The sequence below is a fragment of the Episyrphus balteatus genome, chromosome 3 (assembly GCF_945859705.1).
Source record: "Episyrphus balteatus chromosome 3, idEpiBalt1.1, whole genome shotgun sequence".
Lineage (NCBI taxonomy): Eukaryota > Metazoa > Arthropoda > Insecta > Diptera > Syrphidae > Episyrphus > Episyrphus balteatus.
Genome location: NC_079136.1, coordinates 39,269,692 through 39,296,942, shown reverse-complemented (window position 1 = coordinate 39,296,942; position 27,251 = coordinate 39,269,692). Strand labels below are relative to the sequence as shown.

The 27,251-nt window shown below is 30.5% G+C and overlaps 1 protein-coding gene across 1 annotated transcript; it reads right to left on the bottom strand.

Annotated features, from left to right (window-relative positions):
• Positions 1-1,973: 1,973 nt before the first annotated feature.
• Positions 1,974-20,645, bottom strand: LOC129914943 (uncharacterized). The gene is made up of 5 exons (XM_055994394.1): positions 20,620-20,645; positions 20,096-20,511; positions 2,561-2,695; positions 2,201-2,455; positions 1,974-2,122 (listed from the first exon to the last, which is right to left on the bottom strand). The coding sequence occupies exons 1-5, from the start codon at positions 20,643-20,645 to the stop codon at positions 1,974-1,976; spliced, it is 981 nt and encodes a 326-aa protein (XP_055850369.1).
• Positions 20,646-27,251: the final 6,606 nt, after the last annotated feature.

Sequence of the window (27,251 nt, the reverse complement as noted above, 5' to 3'; positions counted from 1 at the left end):
TTTTTGTAGTACTAATTTCATCATTTCTTGAAAAAAAAACACCCTTTCACTCAAGATAATTTTGTACTTTTTATAGATTCTTAGTTCTTATACCAGCCGAAACTTTTTCAGCAAGTTTTAAAAATTGATAAAATTTAAGAAGCTGTTTAGTCCGGTAAAATTAGACATCCGAGGTTACATTAATTCCCAGCAAGCTGAAAATTGGTAGGATTGTTGGAAACGCCATCATAAATTAAATCTAAAAAGTCCTCATCGATCCGAGACATTGTGTGTGAGAAAGGTATCATAACTAGTCCGGTCAATTTAGACATCCGAGGTTACATTAATTCCCAACAAGCTGAAAATTGGTAGGATTGACTCTTATATAGGTCTCTTATCGATGAGGACTTTTTAGATTTAATTTATGATGGCGTTTCCAACAATCCTACCAATTTTCAGCTTGTTGGGAATTAATGCAACCTCGGATGTCTAAATTGACCGGACTAGTTATGATACCTTTCTCACACACAATGTCACACCTGTCAAAAAAACACCCTTTCACCAAAAATAATTTTAAGAACTTTATGAATCCTTTGTCCCTGCCTTATCTAAAACCTTCATCCCGAATTTCATCAGTGTAGCATGTTTTTCATATGGATTTTGGTTATATTTTACATGTTGAAGTCAAAAAACAAGCATCCTTGTTTTAATCACCAATTACTTTTTCTAGAGAATTCGTATTGACTTTATTTTCATGTCATTAGATTCATCATCAAAAAATACCTTGAAAACATGTGTCATATGATGATATTCAACTAACAATTTTTTTCAGTATATTTTTGACCCTTACCCCCTCCCTCTTGTCCGCGAAAAAACACCCTTCCACCCAATTTCTTTTTATAGACTTTTTTGTCCTTGGTTCTTATTGCAAAAGCAAACTTTTTGCCAAGTTTCATGAGTGTGACAATTTTTTTTTTATTCCTTGATTTTATGTACTATTTTACCTGTACTACAAGCAGATGTAAAGAGGTTTAAAAATTCGAAAAATTCTACAATTTTTTTATTTTTGTTGCAAGAACTGGTTTCAACTAAAATCAAATGCCATGTTCAATTCAATAAATTCTCCACATGCATTGTATCAAAATAACTGTTCTATACAAAAATGCTCTGCATAATTTCTTGTTTCTCTGCAGCTCTAATACAAAAAAGAACACAAAGAAAAAACATTAATTGTGTGCAGCTACAGAAAAGTGTCAATATTTTTTTACACACTCAACTAACTCTTATTCTGTGAATATTATTCACTATGGCGTATACGTAACATTATTTTTTTTATTTTAATTTATTAAGTAGGTATAGCTTAATTATTGACAATTATAAATTTATTAGATGGCAGTAAATGCATTTAAAGTTTCGTCGAATTTGACAGTTTTAAAAAATATTATATAATACATTGGAAATTTTGATAGGAATCGATAAAACGGCAAATCCAAAGTAACTTAAAAGACATTTTAACACTTTTTTTCTTGAATCCTGATGAGTCATAAGGGCTAGTGTTAAAGTTGATGTTTTAAAGTTTCAAGACAAAATTACGTTGCTTAATTATTCACAGACAAAGACAGTACCTAAAGAAGATGACGCATTTTCTCCGTTACCGGGTTTATCTGGTATTGATTTTTCTACGTTTAAAACAGTTACTTATTGACTAAATAGAGGGTGTAAAAGTTCCCGAAATTCTACTTTTTAAAGTTTAAATCTTTCAAGTTTTTCAATAAAAAAGTTACACATACGCCATAGTGACCTGATGAGGGAAATGTAATCAGTTTCAAGCTGTAAGTGCCATCATCTAACTATATTTTATATTGGCAGAGCTTTGCATTTCACCAAAAGCTGACTTTTGTTGGAAAAATTTTGTTGTTGTATGAAATATTAATTTTATTAAAACTTGAATAAATCACACAAAATGACTAACGAAAATTATTCTTAATTTGTATCTAATTTATCCTATCGTTGACCCTATATCCACCATATGCATGAAAATTCTTTCTCGTATTCCAAGGTCCTTGATCATGTGGTGTATTATAACCCGATCCAGTATTTCCACTAGAATAAACATCACTGCTTCCCAAAAATGTTGAATAGTCTAAAAACAAAAAAAAACAAAAAAAAAAAAACAGTCAATAATATAAAAATTGGATGATAAAGCAGTAAAGATACGTACCATTAGGATCCGTCTCATAGACATGTGTTTGAGTTTGAATATAATGCGGATGAATTTTACACAAAGTCTTATATTTCAAATAGTGTATTAACCATCCACCGCCACCAATTAAAACCACATTTAGACCAAGTGTTGCCAAAAGCAACGGCACTACTGTCATTTTCAAATGGGCTATTTTCATTAAGATAATTAATGGCAAAATGAGGAGCCATTTTCTTTTCTTTTTATCACCTCGAGATAAACGTGCACGACCTTCTGAAAAAAATGAAAAAGATTTTATTATGAAAAAAAGTCACGGTAGTGAAAATATTTTAAAAGAAATATGTACATATATGTTTATATGTGTAATAATTTAGTTACCCATGATGGAATCGTCCTCACTGGTTATTCTTGTGCCACCCTCACCAGAAATTTCAATTTGAATTCCATGACTTCGTGCGAATAGCTCTGTTGTGCGTTGAAGAAATTTCATTAATTTTGTTATTTCATTATCATCTGCAAGATAAAAAAGTTTAAAATTATTGTAGGTAAAAATAATTCAATGCAACTTTTAAGTTAATTTTAGTTAGTTTGTGAGTAAATTTAAAGCTTGAAGTAAGCAACTGGTTGACCGAATTCGTTAGTTTCTAAAAACACATTGGCTATTTCTATATTTCATATGAAGATAAGCAATAATTCTAAAAAATATTTGATATTTTTAATGTAAAGTTTTCAATTTAGTTTTCAATTCATGAGTATAACATAAAACTTTTGAATTTTACTGCTTCATAGATAGTCGAAATCATGAGTCTTCTTGAGGCTATGAATATTCAATGACTTGCTACAAAAATATTATTTATAGCTAGTTTTATTTTATAGTACAAATGCCCACCGATATTTTGAATTTAAGTGAAAACATAAAATTTATTAGAATTTTTGGAAAAGTCTTTTAATTTTATGTATAGATAAAATATGAACTTCTTGTAAACCCTACGGTATCAGTTGAAATGTGAAGCTTTTAGTATTTTAGTGTAAGAATACCTATAAACAGAGAGAGGCTATTCAGTCTACCAAACAAAACTTGTAGTTTGTTTGTCTACCCATTAACATAAAAAATACTTGAAAACTAACTCAGATATTTAGTGAAAATTATGTTATGTTATCAAAATATTTTGCACAAACTTTCAATGTTAAACCTTGAATCTTAATAGGAATTTCATACAGCTGTTGGGACATGATATTATTAAAGTGTGTGCTTAGTTTCAGTAAAGTCGATATTTCTCTTTAGCTTTTAACAATTTGTATTCCTTTGGTCTGAAGTTAAAAAAGTTTCATAAAATTCTCGAAATCAAAAAAATTCGTCCTGGAAAAGTCGCACAGCAAAGTATCTATTAGTGTACCTTTTAATTATAGGAACTTAAGTATGCAACAAAAAAGTTTTTTGTTTGTTTGTCAATATCTTCTTTTAAGAATTTAATGTTGGTACATTTGATTTTTAAATATTTTCATATATTTGTTTTGATTACATTTTTCCCCGTAAGAGAAAAACGCAAACAAGATTAAAATTTGACAACTTTAAAAAATTGTTTTTATAAACGTGGGCAATTGCGAAAAAAGGTATGATAACCCTTTTTTTAAAAAACAAAACATAATTTGCTAAAAGATTAGCCTAATTTTTTTTTTAATTTTCGTAGATATTTGAAAAGAAAATCAAGAAAAAACGTTATTTTTGATTTTTGACCAATGTCCAAGTTCCCAAATATCCATAAAACAGGGGGGGTCACGGGGTCATGAATATTAAATGAGCTTTATGTGGCTTTGCTGTGTAGTACATTTTGTTGATGAACCTACTCTGTGACTGGGTCAATTTTGTTGATGTTTTGTGGGGATTTTGCAATTTTCAAGGTCGAAGCGCGAAATGGAGATTTTCAAAATTAGCAATAATAGACAATGGTATTATATACACATATTATACTTGGTTTCAAGGTATTTTTTAATGCTGACTCCAAAAAAATCGCGCGATTTTTTAAAATAAAAATTGCAAAATCGGGATAATAAAAAACGGGATTATAAAAATCGGGTTATAAGAAACGCTATTACAAAAACCTGGATTTTAAAAAGCCTGATTTTAAAAAACGGGAATATAAAAAGCGGGATATCGAACCCAACCCGTATTTTAAAGCATATTCTAAAATTTCCCCTTTCTCGAAAAATACCATCTGTTCATAGATTTATATGTTTTTTTCATTGCATTGTTTTGATTCTTAATGATAATGGATATGAAAACCCTCATGCAAAATTTGGTTCCTCTACCATAACTTTAAAGGGTTTTTCGGTAGTAAGATTGCAACTGTTATAATAATATGGGTTGACAGATGAAAAACAGATATAACTTTTTTCAGAGACGTCAGATTGCCTTGATTTTAGATTTTTTGGAATCAGCATTTAAAAAAAAACCTTGAAATCAATTATAATATGTGTATATAATACCATTGTCTATTATAGCTAATTTTGAAAATCTTCATTTCGCGCTTTGACCTTGAAAATTGCGACTTGCGGACATGAGATTATTGCAGGCTTTTGAGGTAGGGTAAAAGCGGGTGAGATGGCATACCTTTTTTGTTTTTGTCATATTTTTCAAAGTAAACCACATTTCATATTTCTAACAATGCAAAAATGTTCTATATTCAATTTCCAACGTATTGTTTGTTTTACAGAATTTTATATTTTATATTTATATTTTTAAATTAATATAGAAAAAAAGTTAACAAAAAAAACCATCTCCCCCTATAGGGTGGGTTAGATGGCGCATGAGTTTGTTTTAGGTTTCTATTGCCAAACTCATTGCACAAATGGTTGAACGATTCAAAGGAGTCAAGCACCAATGCATGCCATATAATAGATTACAACTGATCGTCTTTTTTATAAAATTTGAACTTGGCTGAATTACTTAAAAAATATTTTGAGGGTGATATGGCACATGCTAACACTATACTCAATTAAAAAATTCTAGTACGGAATGCGCCATTTCACCCGCAAAAAATTGCGCCATCTCAACTTTTTTCGCATAATTCCTATTCGTAAGCACCCATAAAAAGCAGATAGGAATAGAGCTCAGATTTCACACGCAATGCATAACTTATACTCTCTTGTATGTATTGGTGCATCAAGGGCATCTAAGGTCCCAACGACTCACAAAATATCGGAACAAAAAAAAAAGAGCGAAAAAAAAATTTGAAAAAAATCATCACCATTGAATAATTATATATAGAAGTGACACCGATAGCACGGTGTTACAAAAATGAGGTTTTAAAATATACGCGGGCGGAGACCTATCAGGTTTTGTAGAGCTAGTCGCACTGAATACGAAACGGTATTTAAAAATCCCCTAACACCCCCAAAATCTGGAGTTACGGGCAAAAAAACGGTTTTTTGGACCTTCGCCCATTGAAAAAATTCTAGCTTCGACAATTTTTTACCCATTTTCGATTTTTTTTACAGTTTCTGATAGAAGATAAATATACCTTTTTAACAATGTATAAAACATGTAACTCGGTTAAACCACTTAGAATTTATAAGATGTCAAAGTTCAAAAATTCAATTTTTTTTGTCATTTTCCCAACTTCGGCATCAATTTAAAGTATATGTTTTCAAAACAACATGCTATTTAAAAAATATATTCTAAAACTATATCTATTTCCCAATTGATCGAAGTATTTTTTATGAAAATCACTTCAATATTGGCTTAGAAAAAAAAAATTTTCGATTTCAACCCAGATACAGAAATTCGAACTTTTAGGTATAGAACAAAAATGTTGTTTCGGCACGTAGTAGGATAAGTTGGGCGCCAGGATTTGATGAAGGGTTTTTGTAGAGGAGCTGAATACAAACATTTTTTTTCTTTGGGAGGGGGGTCTATCTCCCCCCGTTTAGGTGGGAGGGGCATTTTTCTAAAAAAAATTATCAAAATAAAAAAAAATTATTAAAAAACAACGGCAACACTTACAGTAATAAATGATACCATTATCAAAAGGCAAAATTGTGCATTTGATTCTAATTTTTAAATCAATATAATATTACCAATAGTTTTTGAAATAATCGATTTCAAAGTTAAAAATAGGGGAACAAATTTTTTTTAAAACTCATTTTATACTATTTTTGTCCAGACTGCGAATTTTAGTAAATAAATTACTTAGACAGAAAACTGCCTCAATTGATTCCTTATCGAACCGTGAAAACTATATGTTTCTATGTCTTCTAGTTTTTGGGAAAATTGAAAAATTATTTTATCAGATTTTTCTTTTTTCAAAATATTTTTTGTTTTTATTTTTTTTTATTTTTCAATTTTCTCAAAAACTAGAAGACATAGAAACATATAGTTTTCACTGTTCGATAAGGAATTAATTGAGGCAATTTTCTGTCTAAGTAACTTATTTACTAAAATTCACAGTCTGGACAAAAATAGTATAAAATGAGTTTTAAAAAAAATTTGTTCCCCTATTTTTAACTTTGAAATCGATTATTTCAAAAACTATTGGTAATATTATATTGATTTAAAAATTAGAATCAAATGCACAATTTTGCCTTTTGGAAATGGTATCATTTATTACTGTAAGTGTTGCCGTTGTTTTTTAATAATTTTTTTTTATTTTGATAATTTTTTTTAGAAAAATGCCCCTCCCACCTAAACGGGGGGAGATAGACCCCCCTCCCAAAGAAAAAAAATGTTTGTATTCAGCTCCTCTACAAAAACCCTTCATCAAATCCTGGCGCCCAACTTATCCTACTACGTGCCGAAACAACATTTTTGTTCTATACCTAAAAGTTCGAATTTCTGTATCTGGGTTGAAATCGAAAATTTTTTTTTTCTAAGCCAATATTGAAGTGATTTTCATAAAAAATACTTCGATCAATTGGAAAATAGATATAGTTTTAGAATATATTTTTTAAATAGCATGTTGTTTTGAAAACATATACTTTAAATTGATGCCGAAGTTGGGCAAATGACAAAAAAAATTGAATTTTTGAACTTTGACATCTTATAAATTCTAAGTGGTTTAACCGAGTTACATGTTTTATACATTGTTAAAAAGGTATATTTATCTTCTATCAGAAACTGTAAAAAAATCGAAAATGGGTAAAAAATTGTCGAAGCTAGAATTTTTTCAATGGGCGAAGGTCCAAAAAACCGTTTTTTGCCCGTAACTCCAGATTTTGGGGGTGTTAGGGGATTTTTAAATACCGTTTCGTATTCAGTGCGACTAGCTCTACAAAACCTGATAGGTCTCCGCCCGCGTATTTTTTGAGTGTTACACCGTGTAGTTTCTAGCGCTACAGAATTTTATTTTTTTCGGCAATCAGATGTACTAAAAAATCCCCAGAGGGAATGGGGCTTGTCTTAGAAAATTATTTTTCCAAAAATTTGTTTTTAAAAAAGGAAATTTCACAAATACAAACGTAACAAAACAAATATCAAATAAAAATAAATTGTATCAACACGTCGACATCCTATAGTAGAAAAAAAAATAAGGAAATTTTACTCACACATAAAACATAAAACAAATATCAAACAAAAATAAATCGTATCGACACATCGACATCCTATAAATGAAAAAATAAAATAAGGAAATTTTACTCATACATACAAAATTACACAAATATCAAACAAAAATATTGAAAAGTTAGTTGACATTATAAATGTATCCATAGTAACTCGAAACTAAAAACAAGAAATTTTGTATTAACGACGAGAATTTGAACAAAATTAAATATTATTGTTGTATATCCTAGGCACGTTATAGCTTATAGGGCATGAAAGTTACCCTTGTTTCAATAGTCCTATTAGCGTAGGTGACAAGGTGATTGCTGTTTAATTTTGCTTTCTGAGTTCGTATCCCCACAGAGATTGCTATTTTTTTTTATATTATATTTTGTTTTGGAATATTATGAAATGCGTAACAATTAGAGTCTTTTTTTGCTGAATCGAAACTTAAGCATTTAATTACAACATAAATCCTTATGTGACAGTTTACGCCGAAGTTAAAATAGAGCCTTAAAATTTATGTTCAACATGAATTATTTAAGGTTCGTTTCAGCTAATGGCCCTTAAAGAAAAAAAGAAAAACGTTAAGAAAAACTCAATGTAATAAATTAAATGAAGTAAGAGCTCAAACCAATAAGTCGTTTTGGCTCAAACTTTTTGTTTATTTTTGATTCCAAGGAGGGAAATTTGAAATTTTTTAACGGCACCAACTAGAGATGCTGCAAATAATGATTCGGTCGAATACCGAACATTCGACCACGCTTATATGTACAGTGCGGTTCACTTGGTTAGACGCACCAATTTTCGTTTGCATAAATTTCATTTTTTTTTTGTGTGTGTGCAAGAATAACCAAAAAAATTGTATTTATTAGAATGGTTATTTAGTTCTTAATAGAAAAACAAAAAGAATTAGTGGGTGAGTGGAAGTTAACGGTACTTTTTAGTCCTTCTTGTCCTTGATGTAAGAAAAAGGGCAGCTTTTTTCGGTTCACATGATTAGACGCACACCTTAAATTAGTTAGTTTGGCGAGATCTATACAACTGATTTTTAAGATATAGTAGTTTTTTTTGAGATTTTCAAAATACTTTAATGCGAATATCTCAGAATCCTGACGTGATAGAATTTTTTTTGACTTCGGATTCTAACTCATCACATCAAATACTATAAGACAAGTAGGGTCAATGTGGGTAAATGTAAACAGGGGTAAATGAGAACATGGCTCATAACAAGCTTCAGTTAAGTCTCTGTGACGTATACATAAGTACAAATCGCGGACGCATGCATCTTTTAACTTATACGTCAAACTCAATGCTGTCAAGTGAGTATTCATTCGACGAGCGTATTTTCCGTGAAAGATAATTTTTGAAGTTATACTTCTTATGGGAGGGTGAGTATGAAAATTTACTTTTTGACAAGAATGTCAAAGGGATTATGACGCGATCACCCTGGGTAGCAGGGCTGTCGTTTCACCTTTAGAGTAGGCAGTACTTTAGTATTTAAAAATGCAGTACGCGGCAGTACGGCAAACATAAAACACACAACACGTTGCAAGTTACATGTTTCATGTTTCAAGTTGCATGTGGCAAGTTGTATGTGGCAAGTTGCATGTGGCAAGTTGCATGTGGCAAGTTGTATGTGGCAAGTTGCGTGTGGCAAGTTGCATGTGGCAAGCTGCATGTGGCAAGTTGCGTGTGGGAAGTTGCATGTAGCAAGTTACATGTGGCAAGTTGCATGTGACAAGTTGCATGTGGTAATTTCCATGTGGCAAGTTGCCAGGGTTGCAAAAAGCTCACATTTCAGGTACCATAGCTCAGATCATTTGAGCTGAGCTGAAAGTGAGCGCCCCCAACTTCCAACGCCTATATCTCGGAATTTTTAAGAAAATGAAAAAAAAAATTTTGATGCCAAAAGGTAGCGGGGACTCTAACCTACATTTGGGTACAACTCTCATCCCTGTAGGTAGACGCGTTCTCAAACCGGGAGAACTTAAAAGTAAAAAAAAAATAGGCACGATTCTGAAAAAATAGGCATGATGTGGCGGTTTAACATGGAAGGCGGTTTTTTAAAAATATGACAATGTGCAAAGCGTAGGCCCATGACACAAGCTATCATTTGGCATCACTCCCAAAAATTGCTCTCAAGTGGTTTAGCTTCCAGGAGCGTTCAAAGATTCGGAGATTTTTCGAAAAAAAATTGTACCCCAACTTTCAAACGCGATTTTCTCGGAATTTTGAAAAAAATCGAAAAACTGGATTATACCACTATCGGGTTGCTGAGAATATAAGCTTTCATATGGCACCACTCCCCTGTCTCTAGATCAAAGCGTTCCAACGCCTATATCGCGGAATTTTAAAGAAAATGAAAATAAAATTTTTGATGCCAAAAGGTAGCGGGGATTCTAACCTACATTTGGGTACAACTCCCATCCCTGTAGGTCCCCGCGTTCTCAAACCGGGAGAACTTAAAAATAAATAAAAAATAGGCACGATTCTGAAAAAATAGGCATGATGTGGAGGTTTAACATGGAAGGCGATTTTTTAAAAATCTGATAATGTGCAAAGCGTAGGCCCATGACACAAGCTATCATTTGGCATCGCTCCCAAAAATTGGTCTCAAGCGGTTTAGCTTCCAGGAGCGTTCAAAGATTCGGGAATTTTTCGAAAAAAAAAATTTACCCCAACTTTCAAACGCGATTTTCTCGGAATTTTGAAAAAAGTCGAAAAACCGGATTGTACCGGAATTTTTTTTTATGATAAAAAAAGAAATTTTTTACTAAAAAAATAGAAATATATTTACTATTAAAAAAACCAAGAAAAAAGATCACGAAAAATTATCTGTTTATTCATAAAAATATCCATGTGTTAAAATAATTCCATTAATAACTAGAACCAAACATCTTAAGCTATGGTGTTTTATAAAAGTTTAAAATATCTTCATATTTCATTATACTTTCCAAATAAAAATCAATGTATCCCCTCACCCATCACAGCTCAGCTCACTTTACCTTAGCTCACCCAACAGCTCAGCTCAACCATCAGCTCAGCTCAACCCTGCAAGTTCCATATTGCTACTATTAGTGCTGAAGCACACACAATTCTCATAAAATTACCATATCGCACATTTTATGCGCAATTCATTTACTTTCGTTAAGCATATACCGTACGTTCTGAACCGCACAATATGAGTAAATTTCACAGAATAAATTGAAAACTACATGGACGCAAGGAGGATGAAAGAATTAATTTATTGTTCACTTGATAAAAATGTAAAAAAACGAAGAGTGGATTTATTAATTTAATAATAGAAATTAAAAATATCAAATGAAATTCATTTACATACATATAGGTACTGAATGAGAAGTATAACTTCAGTCGCGTGTACAATGTACATGTGTACACACACTCTTTTTTTTAAAGTGCCAAACAAGTTGTTAGTCTTTCAGAAATATTAATAATACAGTAAAATAAGGAGAAAAAAGGGGTAAATCTCGGAATGAATGTTAGTAGAAATTTTTTTTGCTTAATATCTTCCTTTTACCATTCTATAACATATCTCAAAAGTCTAGAAAAATCTCATGTCCGCTTGTCGCGATTTCAAGGTCAAATCGCGAAATGGAGATTTTCAAAATTAGCAAAAATAGGCTATGGTATTTTATACACATATGATACATGATTTCAAGGTATTTTTTAATTCTGATTCCAAAAAATCTAAAATCAAGACAATCTGACGTCTCTGGAAAGAGTTATACCTGTTTTTCATCTGTGAACTCATATTATTATACAGTTGCAAACTTACTGCCGAAAAACCCTTAAAAGTTATGGTAGATGAACCAAATTTTGCATGAAGATTTTAGAATCCATCATTATTAAAAATCAAAACAATCCATTACAAAAATTATATATACCTACGAAATAATGGTATTTTTTGATGGAGGGGCAAATTTTAGGATATGCACTAAAGAAGATTCTTGTTCATCTTAGGAATAAGTGCTAATAGGCTAATTTTTTCATTTTAATCTTTGTTTGGATATTCTTTAACTACCCTCAAAAATCTAAAAAAATCTCATGTCCACAAGTCCTAATTTTCTTGGTTTGAAGATAAGGTGCAGATTTGAAAAAATTGAAAAACTACTCTTCAGATATTTGTGTCAGATCAACATGAATAAGGTACATTACTTTTCAGGGATGGTCATATTGATTTGTTTGTGGGTTTTGTTGGAATCAGCGTTAAAAAATACCTTGAAATGATATGGGTTATGTTGGTATACATATAAGAATCTAAAGTTTTCTTATTATTTTTTTTAAATCTGCACCTAACTTAGTTTAACCTGGAAAATTAGAACTTGCGGACATGAGATTTTTTTAGATTTTTGACATAAGTTATAGAATATCCAAACAAAGATAGAAACAAAAAAATTAGCCTATTAGCACTAATTCCAAGATTGTACCAGGATGTTTTTTAGTGCACATCCCAAAATTTCCCCTTTTCTCAAAAAATACCATTTTGTCATAGATATAAATGTTTTTTTGCATTGCATTGTTTTGATTCCTAATAATAATGGATATGAAAAGCTTCATGCAAAATTTGGTTCCGCTACCATTACTTTTAAGGGTTTTTCGGTAGTAAGTTAGCAACTGTTATAATAATATGGGTTGAAAGATGAAAAACAGGTATAACTTTTTTCAGAGACGTCAGATTGTCTTGATTTTAGATTTTTTGGAATCAACATTAAAAAATACCTTGAAATCATGTATCATATGTGTATATAATACCATAGCCTATTTTTGCTAATTTTGAAAATCTCCATTTCGCGATTTGACCTTGAAATCGCGACAAGCGGACATGAGATTTTTCTAGACTTTTGAGTTATGTTATAGAATGGCAAAAGGAAGATATTGAACAAAAAAAATTTCTACTAACATTCATTCCGAGGTTAAATCCTTATTTGACTGGATTATAAATATTTTTGAGATTCAATTAAGTCAGTATAATTTGCAAATACTTTTTAGTTTTGAATTTTGATGTAGATTCTATGTGATACAAGCAAATTTTAAAATACAGGACATTTATGTCGATTTGCATGTGTTTACATTTACCCCAGAATATTTTTCATAATGGGTAAATGTAAACAACGTATTCTGGAGGTAAATATAGACATATATTTTTGCTGAAATTATTGGTTTTGATAAAAATAACGTATTTTTAGTCAATTACTATTGCTAAAGTGCCGCGGAGTCACATTTTAAAGTAGCCAACACCATCATTTTCATTGAATGATGTTGCAAATCGGTCTTTGACGTAAAAAAAAACAAAAAATATGACGTTCAGAGCTGCTCAGGATGCATATTGGGCGCCTATATAAAGAATCAAATGAAGAAAACAAAAACTTTTATCGTAATTTGAAAAAGTTTTTGTCAAATACCTTCTTGAACGTTTTTCAAGTTGTTATCCATATGATAAAGAGGAAATTCTAAATTTTAAACCACCGTTTACATTTACCCCGAATTTGTAAAAAAACACAAACATGGTGGGGTATTTGTAAAAATGCCATATTTGACAGTAATGTTAACAATTTGGGAAATATTTGTTTATATTTATAAAGAAGAATTGCCATCATTTCATATTTGCATTTGTAGATACCATTCAAGTTGTTCCGTGAAAACATATAAAAATCTAAAGTCGAAAGAAAAAAAAGACATGAAATTGTTTACATTTACCCACATTGACCCTATACTTTTGTTTCTAGGAGAAAAAAAAGCATTACAAGGCGGTTTAGTGAATAAGATATTTATAATTAGAAAAATAGTATATAAAATTACAAAACACGTAAAAATTTTGTTTAATGTATTTTATTATGGTTTTCTTTACATATCCCTCTGTAGGCACACCTCTTTTTTTTTGACGTGATAGGCACACGGGTGCCAATTTGGTTTATGCTTTTTCATGTCGCTAGAACTTTTTTCGGTCACAATATTTTATAGAGAATCAAGCATGAAATTAATGTAGAATATTCCGAGGAATTCGAATATTGTATTCACATTTCCGAAAAAAAAATATTTTCACCCTTATAAAGAAACTTTTTTGTGACTACTTTTTTGAAAAATCGTAATTTTTTAATTTTTGTCCTGCCATATTATGAGGAATAAGTACTTCAAATTTGAGCTCAATGCGACAAGTAGTTTTAATTTTATACAAGTTCAAATGAATCTAAAAGGATGATTTTTTAGAAACTACCCACATTTTTCAAAAATCATTTTTACAAAAATGGTACCTGATAGAATTTTTCTGAAACCAGATTTAGATTTAAGAAAATCTAATCTTTCATAATATCAAAAAGTTATTTGAAGGAGAAAAAAATAGTTAAATTTTGCAGACCAGTTTAATCAAATTAAAGGTTCACTTAAATATTTAACTGAATTATACATATTTCTCTCAACCAATATAAACAATTTAATACTCAGATTAAAGGCTAAAGCTCGGCTAAATTTAATACTTGAGTTTCATAACCATAAAATTTAACCGAGCATTAGCTTTTAACCTGAGTTGTTTTTATACACTAGCCCAAAAAGTTTAAGGAACAAAGGAAAATTCGTGATAGCTCCAAAACAAGTACCAATTCGATTTGATTTTTTCTACTAAGATAGATTTTTAGAAAAAAAAAATTTCAAAATCGTTGGAACCTTATAAATTAAAAAAAAAAAAACTCAAAAATAAAATTGGTATGCAATTTTGTAGAAATTACTAATCCAAAAACTATTATTTTCCCAAATTTTCTTTCTGTTTTATATCTAAACTATATAAATGCTTTTGTATAAAAAATTCGTTGAAATTAAATTGGTAGTTTGGCACGGTTCTACGGTAGGTTAATAATAATTTTAAGAAATGTCCATGATTGCCCAAAAACTATTATATAATTTTTTTAAACAAAATCACTGGTACCGTTTTCGAGAAAATTAAACATTTCCTAAATTGGTTTATGTTAGGTATCGTTATTTTTGATAAAAAAAAATTAGTTCTAAAAACCCCTATGGAGATTCTGCAAAAAAATGCTACATACCAAGTTTGATGTTACTCGGTAGATCCATTTAGCTGTTCCTTTGGGAGGTGGCAAAGTACTACTAATAGTTAACTAGCGATTTTCAATGGAACGCACTTTCAACGAATTCAATACAAATCGTATCCACTCGGGAAGAAGAGCATGAGTAGGTAGATGATAGTACTAGATTAAACAAAAAATCTACTATTAGCAGACTACCACCTCCAGTGGAACAGGGCTATAGTAATCCCATGTCTGATTGTTATCTCAACTTTTTTTTTGTACGAATGCATAGCTTGACTATATCATGACAAAATAAAAAGCATGTAAAAGCTACATTCTTCTAGTTTTAGAATCTTAGAACCAAATATGTATTTTATTTCAAATGGTGAAATAGAAAAATCATTGGAACTATCCCAAAACCACATTTTCTTGCATTTGCGATCAAAATATGCCCTTTTACCTTTTGAGTTTATTTTAACATTTTATTTATAAATATCGTTTAAATTTTAGATAACAAAAATGTTTTAATTAAAAATAAAGAAAAGTATACAAAAATGGTACGAAAAGATTTTTTTTTCAAAATTTAATATTTTATAAAAACTTTTAATTTTTATTTGCAGTTGCAAATTTGAACAAAGCCGTATATCCAGAGTCCTTGTTCGCAAACATAAATCAGTTTAAGCAAATAAACGAGGTTGTTTCGTATTGTATTAAAATACTTTAAAATAATGTGAAATATGGCCATATTGTATGAACTTGATCCCTACCTACTCTTGCATTATGCGGTTTAAGAAAATAGTAAGTATATGCCACAGTGCATGTGGAAAACATTCAAACAATGTGAACTACAACTTTTGCCTAGATATTATTACAAAAAGCACCCTAATCAAAATTAAATAAACACTTCTATAACTGAAGAAAATCTTCTTCTTTTCGTTAATAAAAACAAAAAACAAAATCCTTCCAAACATACATAAGAATCAAACATTCAAAAATAAATATTCAATTCAAAATAATACAAAAATTTAAAATAAATTCAATTTCAATATTACAGAAACAAAAATAAACAAACACACTACTAGCACAAAACAAAACTAATACAAATACACCAAATATAAATAATATTGTAAATGTGGTTACTTAGTAACCAAAAGTCCTTTTCAGGGATTTTTCGGCCATCGAATACACAATCCTAAAACGATTGTGGCGCCACCCCTCAAACGATTGTGGCTCCACCCCTCAAACATAGCGGACGTTTTTTCCGGTGTCACTTCTATATATAATTATTCAATGTCATCACATGATTTGCTTTGAAATTTTTTTTTATTTTTTCTATCACAGACAAAGAAACGAATATTGGCTACTTCGATTTAAAATATTTAAAGAAAGCTAAAGATATTTTTCATATATTTTTAGAGCAATAAATGTAAAAGATATTTCAAGTGCGCCATCTCACCCGCCGGGCCATCTCACCCGCTTTTACCCTATGTTATAGAATGCCAAAACGAAGGTATTGAGCAAAAAAATTTCTATTAGCATTCATTCCGAAGTTTATCCCTTATTTTCAGCTTATTTGACTGTATTAAATTTCTTTTCTCAATTTTTTTATGTTTTTGCAATGTTTCTGTTCAATACATTAGTCCGATCATATTTGTGAATTTTGTTTGCTTTAAATATATGTACCTACCTATAATAATACCTACTTTGTACTAGATTATTTAAATCTTTTACATTTTTTCGAAACAACTAGCAATTATTTGTATTATAGTTAAGAATTTTAGAAACTAATTTAAGAAAATCTAAAATATAACTGAATGTGTTTAAATTTTAAACCGCTGATAAATAACCGAAGACTGAAGGAATCAGAGTAAAATTTTTTTAAAGTTCTAAATAACGAGTGAAAAGCATCTGAAAATTGATATCCCTTCGTCATTGAAATATTTATATTTGCATAAATTTTAAAAGAACATTTGAAAAAAAAATTATTTTTCAAATGCAATTTTTTTACGAAACTTTGCCATTCGTATTGCCAAAGGTTAGAAGTACCTACTTTTAATTTAAGAGTTACGACCGTAATAAATAAATAATTTTGGGCTAGTAAAAAACAATACTGAGTTTTAACTATGAAGACAGATTATTCAATCGACACGTACAATGTAATCGATGGTCTTAATTGGCTAAACTAAATCACAAACATACCGTTTTCGTTTGGTTTAATTTTTAGAACTATCAGAAAAGGCCCGATTCGAAATGCGAAACGAACAAATTTCGAGGTTATGTTTTTATGTGGGGTAATTCATTATGAATAAATTTGTAACTGTGCCTATAAAAACTGGTTTTATTCTTTCCGATATCTGTTAAGCTGCCCGAGATATTTAAAATATAAGTAGTGGTCTTTGACTCAGAAACAGCTCTGGCCTTTTTTTTCAGAAGAATCAAAATATAGTTTTCTAGAGGTTTTTGGGGTGCTGAACTCGAATCCGCAATCAAAAAAATTCTATTAGCCTTCGTTCTTGAAATATTACCGTTATAAAATGCAACAAAAGTTTTTTTTATAACGCCTATATCTCAAGAATGGAGTCTTATCGAATTTTTCTGATTGTGGATTCGAGTTCAGCAACCCAATAACCTTTAGAAAAGTATATTTTTGTTCTTGTGGGAAAAATTATGTGACCCAGTGACTTTAACTTTAGAATAAGTTTAGTTTCTCTTTGGCTTATATTAACTGAAACTTAAGATATCTCGAGTAGTAATAGAGATATCGGGAAAAATTAAACTGTTTTTGAAAGAAATCTTATAATCACCGTTTCAAGTTTGTTTATAATAAATTACCCCACATAAAAACAGAACCTCGAAAACAGCCAAAATGACGTTTTTTAACATTTTATACTAGTCCAGTAATTTTAGGTTTTATCTGCGGAAAAATTCCTACTGGGCTGAATTTTGGTATACAGCTTAATGACGGCTTTCTTATGAAGATGTGAAAAATCGACATTGATATCGTGTCCGCGTTAAGAGTTATAGGGGTCAAAAGGTCACAAAAACTGATTTTTCACGATTTTCAGCAAAACGGTAAGTCTTATCAAAAAATTTTCATTGCAAGAATTGTAGACCAGATTATTATATATAAAAAGTGTCATGACACTTTTTTTCCTAAGACCCACCGTTTCTTAGGTATAACGATTCAAAAAGTTGAAGTTTAGTTGTAATCGTCATAATCCTATTCCTGAAAAAAAAACTCCTAACTGAAAAGTTCCTGAAATTTCATTATTTTTTTAGCTTGAATTTCGTTCCTCAACTGTTAAGAATATGGGGAAACCAAACAAAAATGGAAATTTTCGCCATTTTTCCGATTGGGGCCCTTCTCCCGAAACCATTTCCCTGGGAATTTTTGTTTAGAATATGTCTGAAAATATACAGGGTGTGCAATAGAGAATGGACAACCCTGAAACGGCTTATAGCTACACTTATGATTGTTCTAAAAACAGATATAAAAAAGTTCTATCGCAACCAGTTCATAAAATATGGACTTTTTTTCGTTCAGTGTATTTTAAATTTTATCATCTTATGTTTTCGTTCACTACAACCACGAATGAATGAATTTTATTTATTTCTTTTTTTATAATTTTCTACAATAATTGGATGAGTACATAAACACTTTAAAAATTTCATAGCTATTGCACATTTTCGTAAAAAAAATTTTGAAATCTGTTTTTTGATGCAAAATGTAAAAAAAGTATTTTATGAAAAATTTTAAACACCTGTGGTATAAAATAAATCTATAGAAACCTAGGTGGCCATCTTTCTTAAAAATATTCTCCTTATACCAGAATATTTTTAAGAAAGTTGGCCACCTAGGTTTCTATAGATTTATTTTATACCACAGGTGTTTAAAATTTTTCATAAAATACTTTTTTTACATTTTGCATCAAAAAACAGATTTCAAAATTTTTTTTACGAAAATGTGCAATAGCTATGAAATTTTTAAAGTGTTTATGTACTCATCCAATTATTGTAGAAAATTATAAAAAAAGAAATAAATAAAATTCATTCATTCGTGGTTGTAGTGAACGAAAACATAAGATGATAAAATTTAAAATACACTGAACGAAAAAAAGTCCATATTTTATGAACTGGTTGCGATAGAACTTTTTTATATCTGTTTTTAGAACAATCATAAGTGTAGCTATAAGCCGTTTCAGGGTTGTCCATTCTCTATTGCACACCCTGTATATTTTCAGACATATTCTAAACAAAAATTCCCAGGGAAATGGTTTCGGGAGAAGGGCCCCAATCGGAAAAATGGCGAAAATTTCCATTTTTGTTTGGTTTCCCCATATTCTTAACAGTTGAGGAACGAAATTCAAGCTAAAAAAATAATGAAATTTCAGGAACTTTTCAGTTAGGAGTTTTTTTTCAGGAATAGGATTATGACGATTACAACTAAACTTCAACTTTTTGAATCGTTATACCTAAGAAACGGTGGGTCTTAGGAAAAAAAGTGTCATGACACTTTTTATATATAATAATCTGGTCTACAATTCTTGCATTGAAAATTTTTTGATAAGACTTACCGTTTTGCTGAAAATCGTGAAAAACCAGTTTTTGTGACCTTTTGACCCCTATAACTCTTAACGCGGACACGATATCAATGTCGATTTTTCACATCTTCATAAGAAAGCCGTCATTAAGCTGTATACCAAAATTCAGCCCAGTAGGAATTTTTCCGCAGATTGGGCTTAAAAATGACTAAAATGACTGGGCTATACGGTAATATTTCAAAAACGGAGGATAATCAAATTTTGTTGACTTCAGATTCGCGTTCAGCACATCAAAAACCTATAGAAAAGTATGTTTTGTTCAATTTTGTTGACCAGTGTAATTGATATGGACACCGACTTTTATACTCGTGCGGACAACTAGTATATAAAATCTTACAAAACACTCAATTAAGTCAACACGCGTTTTCGTTTCCATTTTAATTTCACATTTTCAGACTTTCATCTAATAACTTTAACATCTGTCGACATCATATCATTGATATTTTCATCCTCTAGTTATCCTTGTTAACACTATTTAATTAACCAAACAAACTGTTACCTCAAAATGAAACATACATATTAGCACTGGAGATAACAGCATAAACACATGCTGAAGCTAACACAATAAAATTAATCCACACACTCAACAAACATCAAAACAAGGACAATTCATAAGGACTTAACGACAACACGTGTGTAGATGAAATTCATAACAATATTACCAAAATCAAGTACATTATGTCAGATGCAAATGACAAATTGAAAAATAACTCTCTTTTTTTTTGGAACGAACCTTTTAATTGTCTCGCATCAACACCCAACAACAAATTACTCGGTACCGAAAGATGAACCAATCGTATTATCCTTGTTGCATTTGATGTCAAATCCCGACTGTTCTCATTGGGAAAATATCCCAAATTGTTTGTAGCAAGTTTCCATAGAATTCTAGCTAGTCGATATTTAAAGCAAGAGCCAATATTATGTGAAACAAAACACTCATTTTGATTAAGTTTCAAATATTCATCGCCCGAAATAGCACTTGAGTTTTGATGAGACGAAATCGATACTGCACCAATGAAGACCGAACACAATATAACGAAACGGATCATAGCAAAAGAGTTTCCGTATGGAGAACAATGGACACCGGAATGAGTAAGAGTAGAGTAAATACGTTCCATATGATGGACAATGGTCAAATGGATCCATGAGCTAATAGATGTTTCCTCTTATAAATGGACACTCGACAAAGTGGGTCATTTGTTTGTAAGGTGATTAAAACAATCGTAGAACTTGAAGTGCTGTTGGAAATACATTTACCTTGCATTGCACGTTGCTTGTAGCATTTTATTAACCCAAGAGAAAGAGTAGAGTAGTAAGAAGAAGATAAAGAAATGTATCTATACGATGGGTGATGCATTTGGACGTGCAAGTATCTTTAAAAATGTTGGCGCACTTATTCATAAGCAATCATCAAAGACTTTCGCACTCGTTCGATTTATTTCTCATAAATTATTTCTCTAATTTAGATTCCATAATGAGTTTGTTTGCTAGCTTGAAGGAAATAAAAAGAAATCATTTCTTCTGGGATGTAACAAGACTCATGTCATGATAGATGGCACCTTTTTCTTTCAATTTTCTAAATTAAAAGGTACAAATGGCAGCAGATGCAGGCACATTGTCATTGTTTTAATGAACTTGAATCGATAGAAAGCAGAAATTATAGGTATTACATATTGCATTCAGTGCAAGGTAAGACTTTGTTTATAGGGTTCACAGTTCAAACTCAATTTGAAACCATAAAGTTATAGAAGCTAATCAATATCAAATTAATAAAATAGGTCAAAGTTAAGAAAAATACCTACCTACTTGAAAGTGACGATTAGTTTCAAACTAATACAACAGCTACGTTAACAATAAATAAAATTGAAATTTCACAGGTTGTATCAAAAGCTGTCAAAAGAAATTTTCTTATATAGAAGATATAACCACTGAATAATTATATCTGGAGTTCACACCGACAAAAACATCCGCTTCGAGGTGGGACACCACACAGTCGCCTTACAAGATTATTATATTTGATAGAAAAAAAAAAATGCGTAAAAAATACTTTTTAGTTTCTTAATAAACTAGACCAAGGTTGTAATTCACATTATTTGCACATTAAACTTTGTTTACATGCAGAGGCGGATTTACAAATTTTCAAGGTATAGGCTTTTCAGTTTTTGCCGAATTTATAATACTTTTTGGGTTACATATAGGTATGTAGGTCTACACTACACAAAAAATGTATTGAAAATTTAATACATGACAAATATTAAAATTTTTTAGTTAATACAAAATGTATTAAAACTTAATATAGTTGTATTAAAAAATAATTCAGTTCATATTAGAATTTAATACCAAATGTATTAAATTTCAAGTTTTCCATATTAAAATTTAATCTTTTTATATTAATTTCTAATAAGAATTTTATTAAAAGATAATACAAAAATATTTCAATTCAATACCAAATGTATTGAAAGTTAATAAAATGTATTCTTTTTCCAAACTTCATTACTGAAAATTAAAAAAAAATTTAATATTCTTGTATTACAATCTAATACTTTTTATATTAGTTTTTAATAAATTTGTATTATATTTAAATACAATTGTATTAAAATGTCATATCTACAATTATTATATTAAAATGTAATACAATTATATTAAAATGTATTACAAAAATATTAAAATCTAATACAGCGATGTTTAAATTCATACAAGATTAGAATTGAACCCACGGAGGTTATTTTCTAATAATTTTTGTATTTTACAAGCAGGGTAAATTAGGGCATTATGGCATACCTAAGCACAAACTCAAATAACTTTAATACGGACAACAATTCTTACCAAGGGTAGGGTTAGTTCGGTTAAATTAATGATTTGGTTGCCCCCTTAAAATCACGAGATTCCTCTTTAAAAGTCACGGTTTCTACCCGAATCTATGCTGTATTTTCGCATTTAAACACGGATAGGTTTGGTAAATCGCTGGTTTTTTGTACAACCATGGGTTTCACCTCAACTTTTTCAAATATGTACATTAGGGTGGGTCAAAAAAATCGAAAATTTTTTTTTGATTTGGTACTCCAAAAAATCGATTGCTAGACCCTTCTAGAATATACAAACCAAATATGAGCTCTTTATATTAATGGGAAGGTCCTCCGCTTTGCAATTTTCCATTTTTACATCAAGCTTCTACTAAAAAAAAAATAATTTTTTTATTAATTGACTTTTTAGCAAATTTCTTTTCATATTCTTGTAGGAAATTGAACGCTCTACAAAAAAGGCCTTATACACTTTTTTCGTTTATCTAACCGTTGAATATATATTTGAGGTCCAAAAATCGAGAAAATCTTTAAAAATTCGTTTTTTGTTCTTAATTTTGTAACAAATTGAAAAATTATAATGATCAAACGCGCAAGACATATTCTTGTTGGAAATTGATTGCTCCACAAAAAAGGGGTTGTAACTTTTTTCATCAATCTAACCATTCTAAAGATATTCGAGGTCAAAGTTAAAAAAAATATAAAAACATTTTATATTTTTTAAAAATGTCTAATTCACTGAAACTTCATTATTTTCAAATTAACAAGATATATTCTTGTAGGGGCTTAAACATTCTACAAAAAATTCCTTGGAATCAAATTGATTGCTTTAACCGTTTAGAAGATATTCGTATCCAAACCAATGCTCACTGATTTCAATAGTTTTCTTATGACCCGTATGCATTGTGATTTGGATACGAATATCTTCTAAACGGTTAAAGCAATCAATTTCATTCCAAGGAATTTTTTGTAGAACGTTTAAGCCCCTACAAGAATATATCTTGCTAATTTGAAAATAATGAAGTTTCAGTGAATTAGAAATTTTTTTAAAATATAAAATGTTTTTATATTTTTTTTTAACTTTGACCTCGAATATCTTTAGAATGGTTAGATTAATGAAAAAAGTTAATAAGACCTTTTTTGTGGAGCAATCAATTTCCAACAAGAATATGTCTTGAGCGTTTGATCATTATAATTTTTCAATTTGTTACAAAATTAAGAACAAAAAACGAATTTTTAAAGATTTTCTCGATTTTTGGACCTCAAATATCTATTCAACGGTTAGATAAACGAAAAAAGTGTATAAGGCCTTTTTTGTGGAGCTATCAATTTCCTACAAGAATATGAAAAGAAATTTGCTAAAAAGTCAATTAATAATAAAATTATTTTTTTTAGTAGAAGCTTGACGTAAAAATGGAAAATTGCAAAGCGATGGACCTTCCCATTAATATAAAGAGCTCATATTTAGTGTGTATATTCTAGAGGGGTCCAGCAATCGATTTTTCGGAGTACCAATTTAAAAAAAAAGAATTTCGATTTTTTTGACCCACCCTAATGTACATACATATATGATAGCTTCATTAGTCCTTCTCATTCTCACGTGAAAACTCCTAAGGAACGTGATTATTAAAAAAAAACACGAAGGTTAAAATATGGTTTAATTAGTGTAATTGTTATATTATTTTAGCGTATTTTTTTTAGATTTTCATAAAAAAAAAACAAAAACAATTGAAATCACGGTTTAAAATAACACAAAAAAATCACAAAGTTATATATAAACTAGCCAGTTCGCAGCCTCCAACCAGTAGTTGGACTGGCATGTATAGGTTGTTAGTGGGAAAAGGGGAATACATTCACTTCTATTACTTAAGTCGTTTGTATTAAAACGACACAAAAAACGAACAATATTGTTCCAAAATTGAGGCAAGTAAAGCAATTATCGTTTCATTGGAAGGAGGGGAGAAGAGCAAATCGGACTGCAAAGATAAATTTCTTATTTAAGACAAATTGTAGCTCCCAGAGCAAGTCGTTCAAACGACTTACGTAATAGGGGGGATTTTCTCATACAAAGTATGGGAAAAATGCGCAAATGCCGATTACTAGTTGCGGGGCGGCGAACTTGCTGTTTTAGTCTAGAATATGGAATGTGCAATGACTAATGGGAGAAAAAAGTCATCTGCCGCCAGCCTTCTGGTAAATCCGCCTCTGTTTACATGCACTGTGGCGTATACGTGCTCTATTTTGTATTTAATTTTTTTTTTTTTTTTTTTTTTTTTTCAAAAGCATAGTACAAGAGTAGGGGTAGGAGAAGATGGTTGATCAAGCTAAAAAAAATATATAGGTACTTATGACACATTATTTTAAAGTACATATTTTATTATGTTCCATAGAATGAGAACCGAAACCATCACTATAAAAATTAAATAATGCTTTATGAAAAAATTAATACTTTTTGAGTAGGGGTGAGCGTCACTAGAAGTAACACCTCAAAACACCAGTAGGTGTTAATATTCATCTCAAAAATTAAGAATTCCGTGAAAAAGAAAGTGTTTCCTTTTACATAGTTCTAAAAAAACACAAATGTATCCCGAACGTGTCCCGAATGTATCCCGAACGTGTCCCGAAAGTGTCCCGAACGTGTCCCGAACGTGTCCCGAACGTGTCCCGAATGTGTCCCGAACGTGTCCAGAATGTGTCCCGAACGTGTCTTTAATGTGTCCCGAACGTGTTCCGAACGTGTCCCGAACGTGTCCCGAATGTGTCCCGAATTGTTAACACTAACTTTTTAATAGTCAGAATGCACTTGTGTTCGTGTCTTCCACCTTCTACCTTCAAGAAGACACATGTTTATTATTTTCAAATTGATTAAACATAAGTTTTGTTTCTTCACTAATCAATATTATCATATACCTAAATATACCAATTTTTAATGAATCAGAAATAGTGATGAGCAGAGACGTTGCTATCGGTGTTGATCTTTTAAACGACAATAATCTTTCGGGTATTTAAACGTTATACATTTTAGTGCTTCTTATCGTTCTTTCGAAAAAATGCTTTCAATTTCTTAAGACATTACGTACTACTTTTCTTTAACCTTCCGTTGAGATCAATATCGAACACAACAACTTTGTGTTCACACGTTTCGCACGCACCAAAATATGCACCAAGTGCACAAAGCACAACATGGTAATGATACATTATGCACGCTAACTGGTAGGTAACCTAGATAGCGATAATCAAAACACTATCGATAACATAATTAGGGAAATATGATTATGATGATGAGAAGATGACGTTCAACAAGACGATACGACGACGGCAACAGATGATCATCTATCCATTTCGTACGAAAAGTTTAAATCTTCATGAAAAAATATATACAAACCAATAAAACATATGACGTATCTATATACCTACAGGACGGGTAAACACTTTTCTCTCAACATTATAAAAATTAATCAAAAACGAAAGTAACAAGAAAAATGAGAAAAACGCAACAAAATACGTTTCTATGTCTGTATTGTTTTTTTTTTTTTTTTTTCATTTAGATTTGTATCGATCGATTCGGAAAAAAAGAAGTATTAATGCCACACACAGTGGATGAACACGACTTTAAGTAGGTACAGACTTTATATTACAGGTACAACTAATGAAACTGTGATTTTCTTTCTGAATGAGATTTTCTTCCGAATGCATTCATTTTCATTTTTTGTAAATAAACATATTTACAGCGATTACTTGATGGGTACTCGCCTCTAAGGTTTATAACCGGCAACTTTGTGTTGTCAACATGCGCGTAGGAAGGGGGGGTCCTGGGTGCCCCCCCCCCCCCCCTTTTTTGAGCGAATAATAAAAGTAAATTGAGTTGAAATAAAGTGTGTTTTTATTTGAACGGAAAATAAGTGGAGATTAAATAAATCGAAATAAGTTTTATTGTGAACCCGGAATAACACGTTACAATATGGTTAGTTGAAAGAGGGAATGAAAGTTTTGAGGGTTTTCAGTTTTTTGTCTTTTGTCGGATCTTTTTTTGTTCGACGCTTTTTTTGTCAGCCGGTTTTTTGTCGGTTTAAACCGGGAGAACTAAAAAACCGTTTGGCGTAAGTGCCGCATTGCACGCCCCACTATCACTTGGCGTCAAAGTGTTTCGGGTAATTTGCCTGACAACCACTACAACCTAACCACTTAACCACCTAACCTTGCTATCCCGGTCCATGAGAACGTGCGCCACCGTTTATGAAAGTAAAATAATTAAGGATTTTACATGAAGAAAATGGACCTAAAAAATCGAGTCCTTCAAGATATGTACAAATGTTTGTTTATTTTATTAAAATTCCTTATTTCGAGAGACAAAAGAACCTAATTTTCATTAATAGATATTTAATTTTTAAATTACCTAATTAAGAAAAATTTAGTATTAAGAAACTTGTTATTTTTATTGCTCTAAGGGCCAACTTTTCAATAGTCAGATAAACCTCAGTTCCCAACTAAAATTTCAGCTTCGATTAAGGTATTACAAAAGCTACATTTCAGCTTCTTTTAAACTTTAGTAAGGTTGTTGGGCATGGAAAAAGGAGAACGTTATACAAGTTTGACCCTCTATAAGGAACTTAAACGAAGCTTTACCGAAGCTCTACAGAAGCTTTGAGGTTTGACAGATAGCTTCGGAAGAGCTTGTATAGCTCTTTAATACATGTTTTATCGCAATTAAAAAAAAAAAAAAACAACTACAAAAACAAAAAAAGAATTCTTTTTTATGAATGAATTTTATCTTTTGATCTGATATTATATATAACATTCCATTCGTTTTTAGTATATCTACTAATAATAATTTTTAAAGTATATAATTTGTTTACCACACCCAGGAATTGAACTTCGTATCTGCTTGATGGTAGTCCATCACTCTACCCACTCGGCCATCCTAGTATATTCATTGATGAAATCAAAAACTGAATCAGTTCAAATAGCAAAAAAATGTCCGAGCTAAATTATTCAATGTCAAAACCAAAAAGTGTACGAGCTAGATTATTTAATATCAAAACCAAAAATTAAATACAAAACTTGGTAACTTCTGTAAAGCTTCTATAA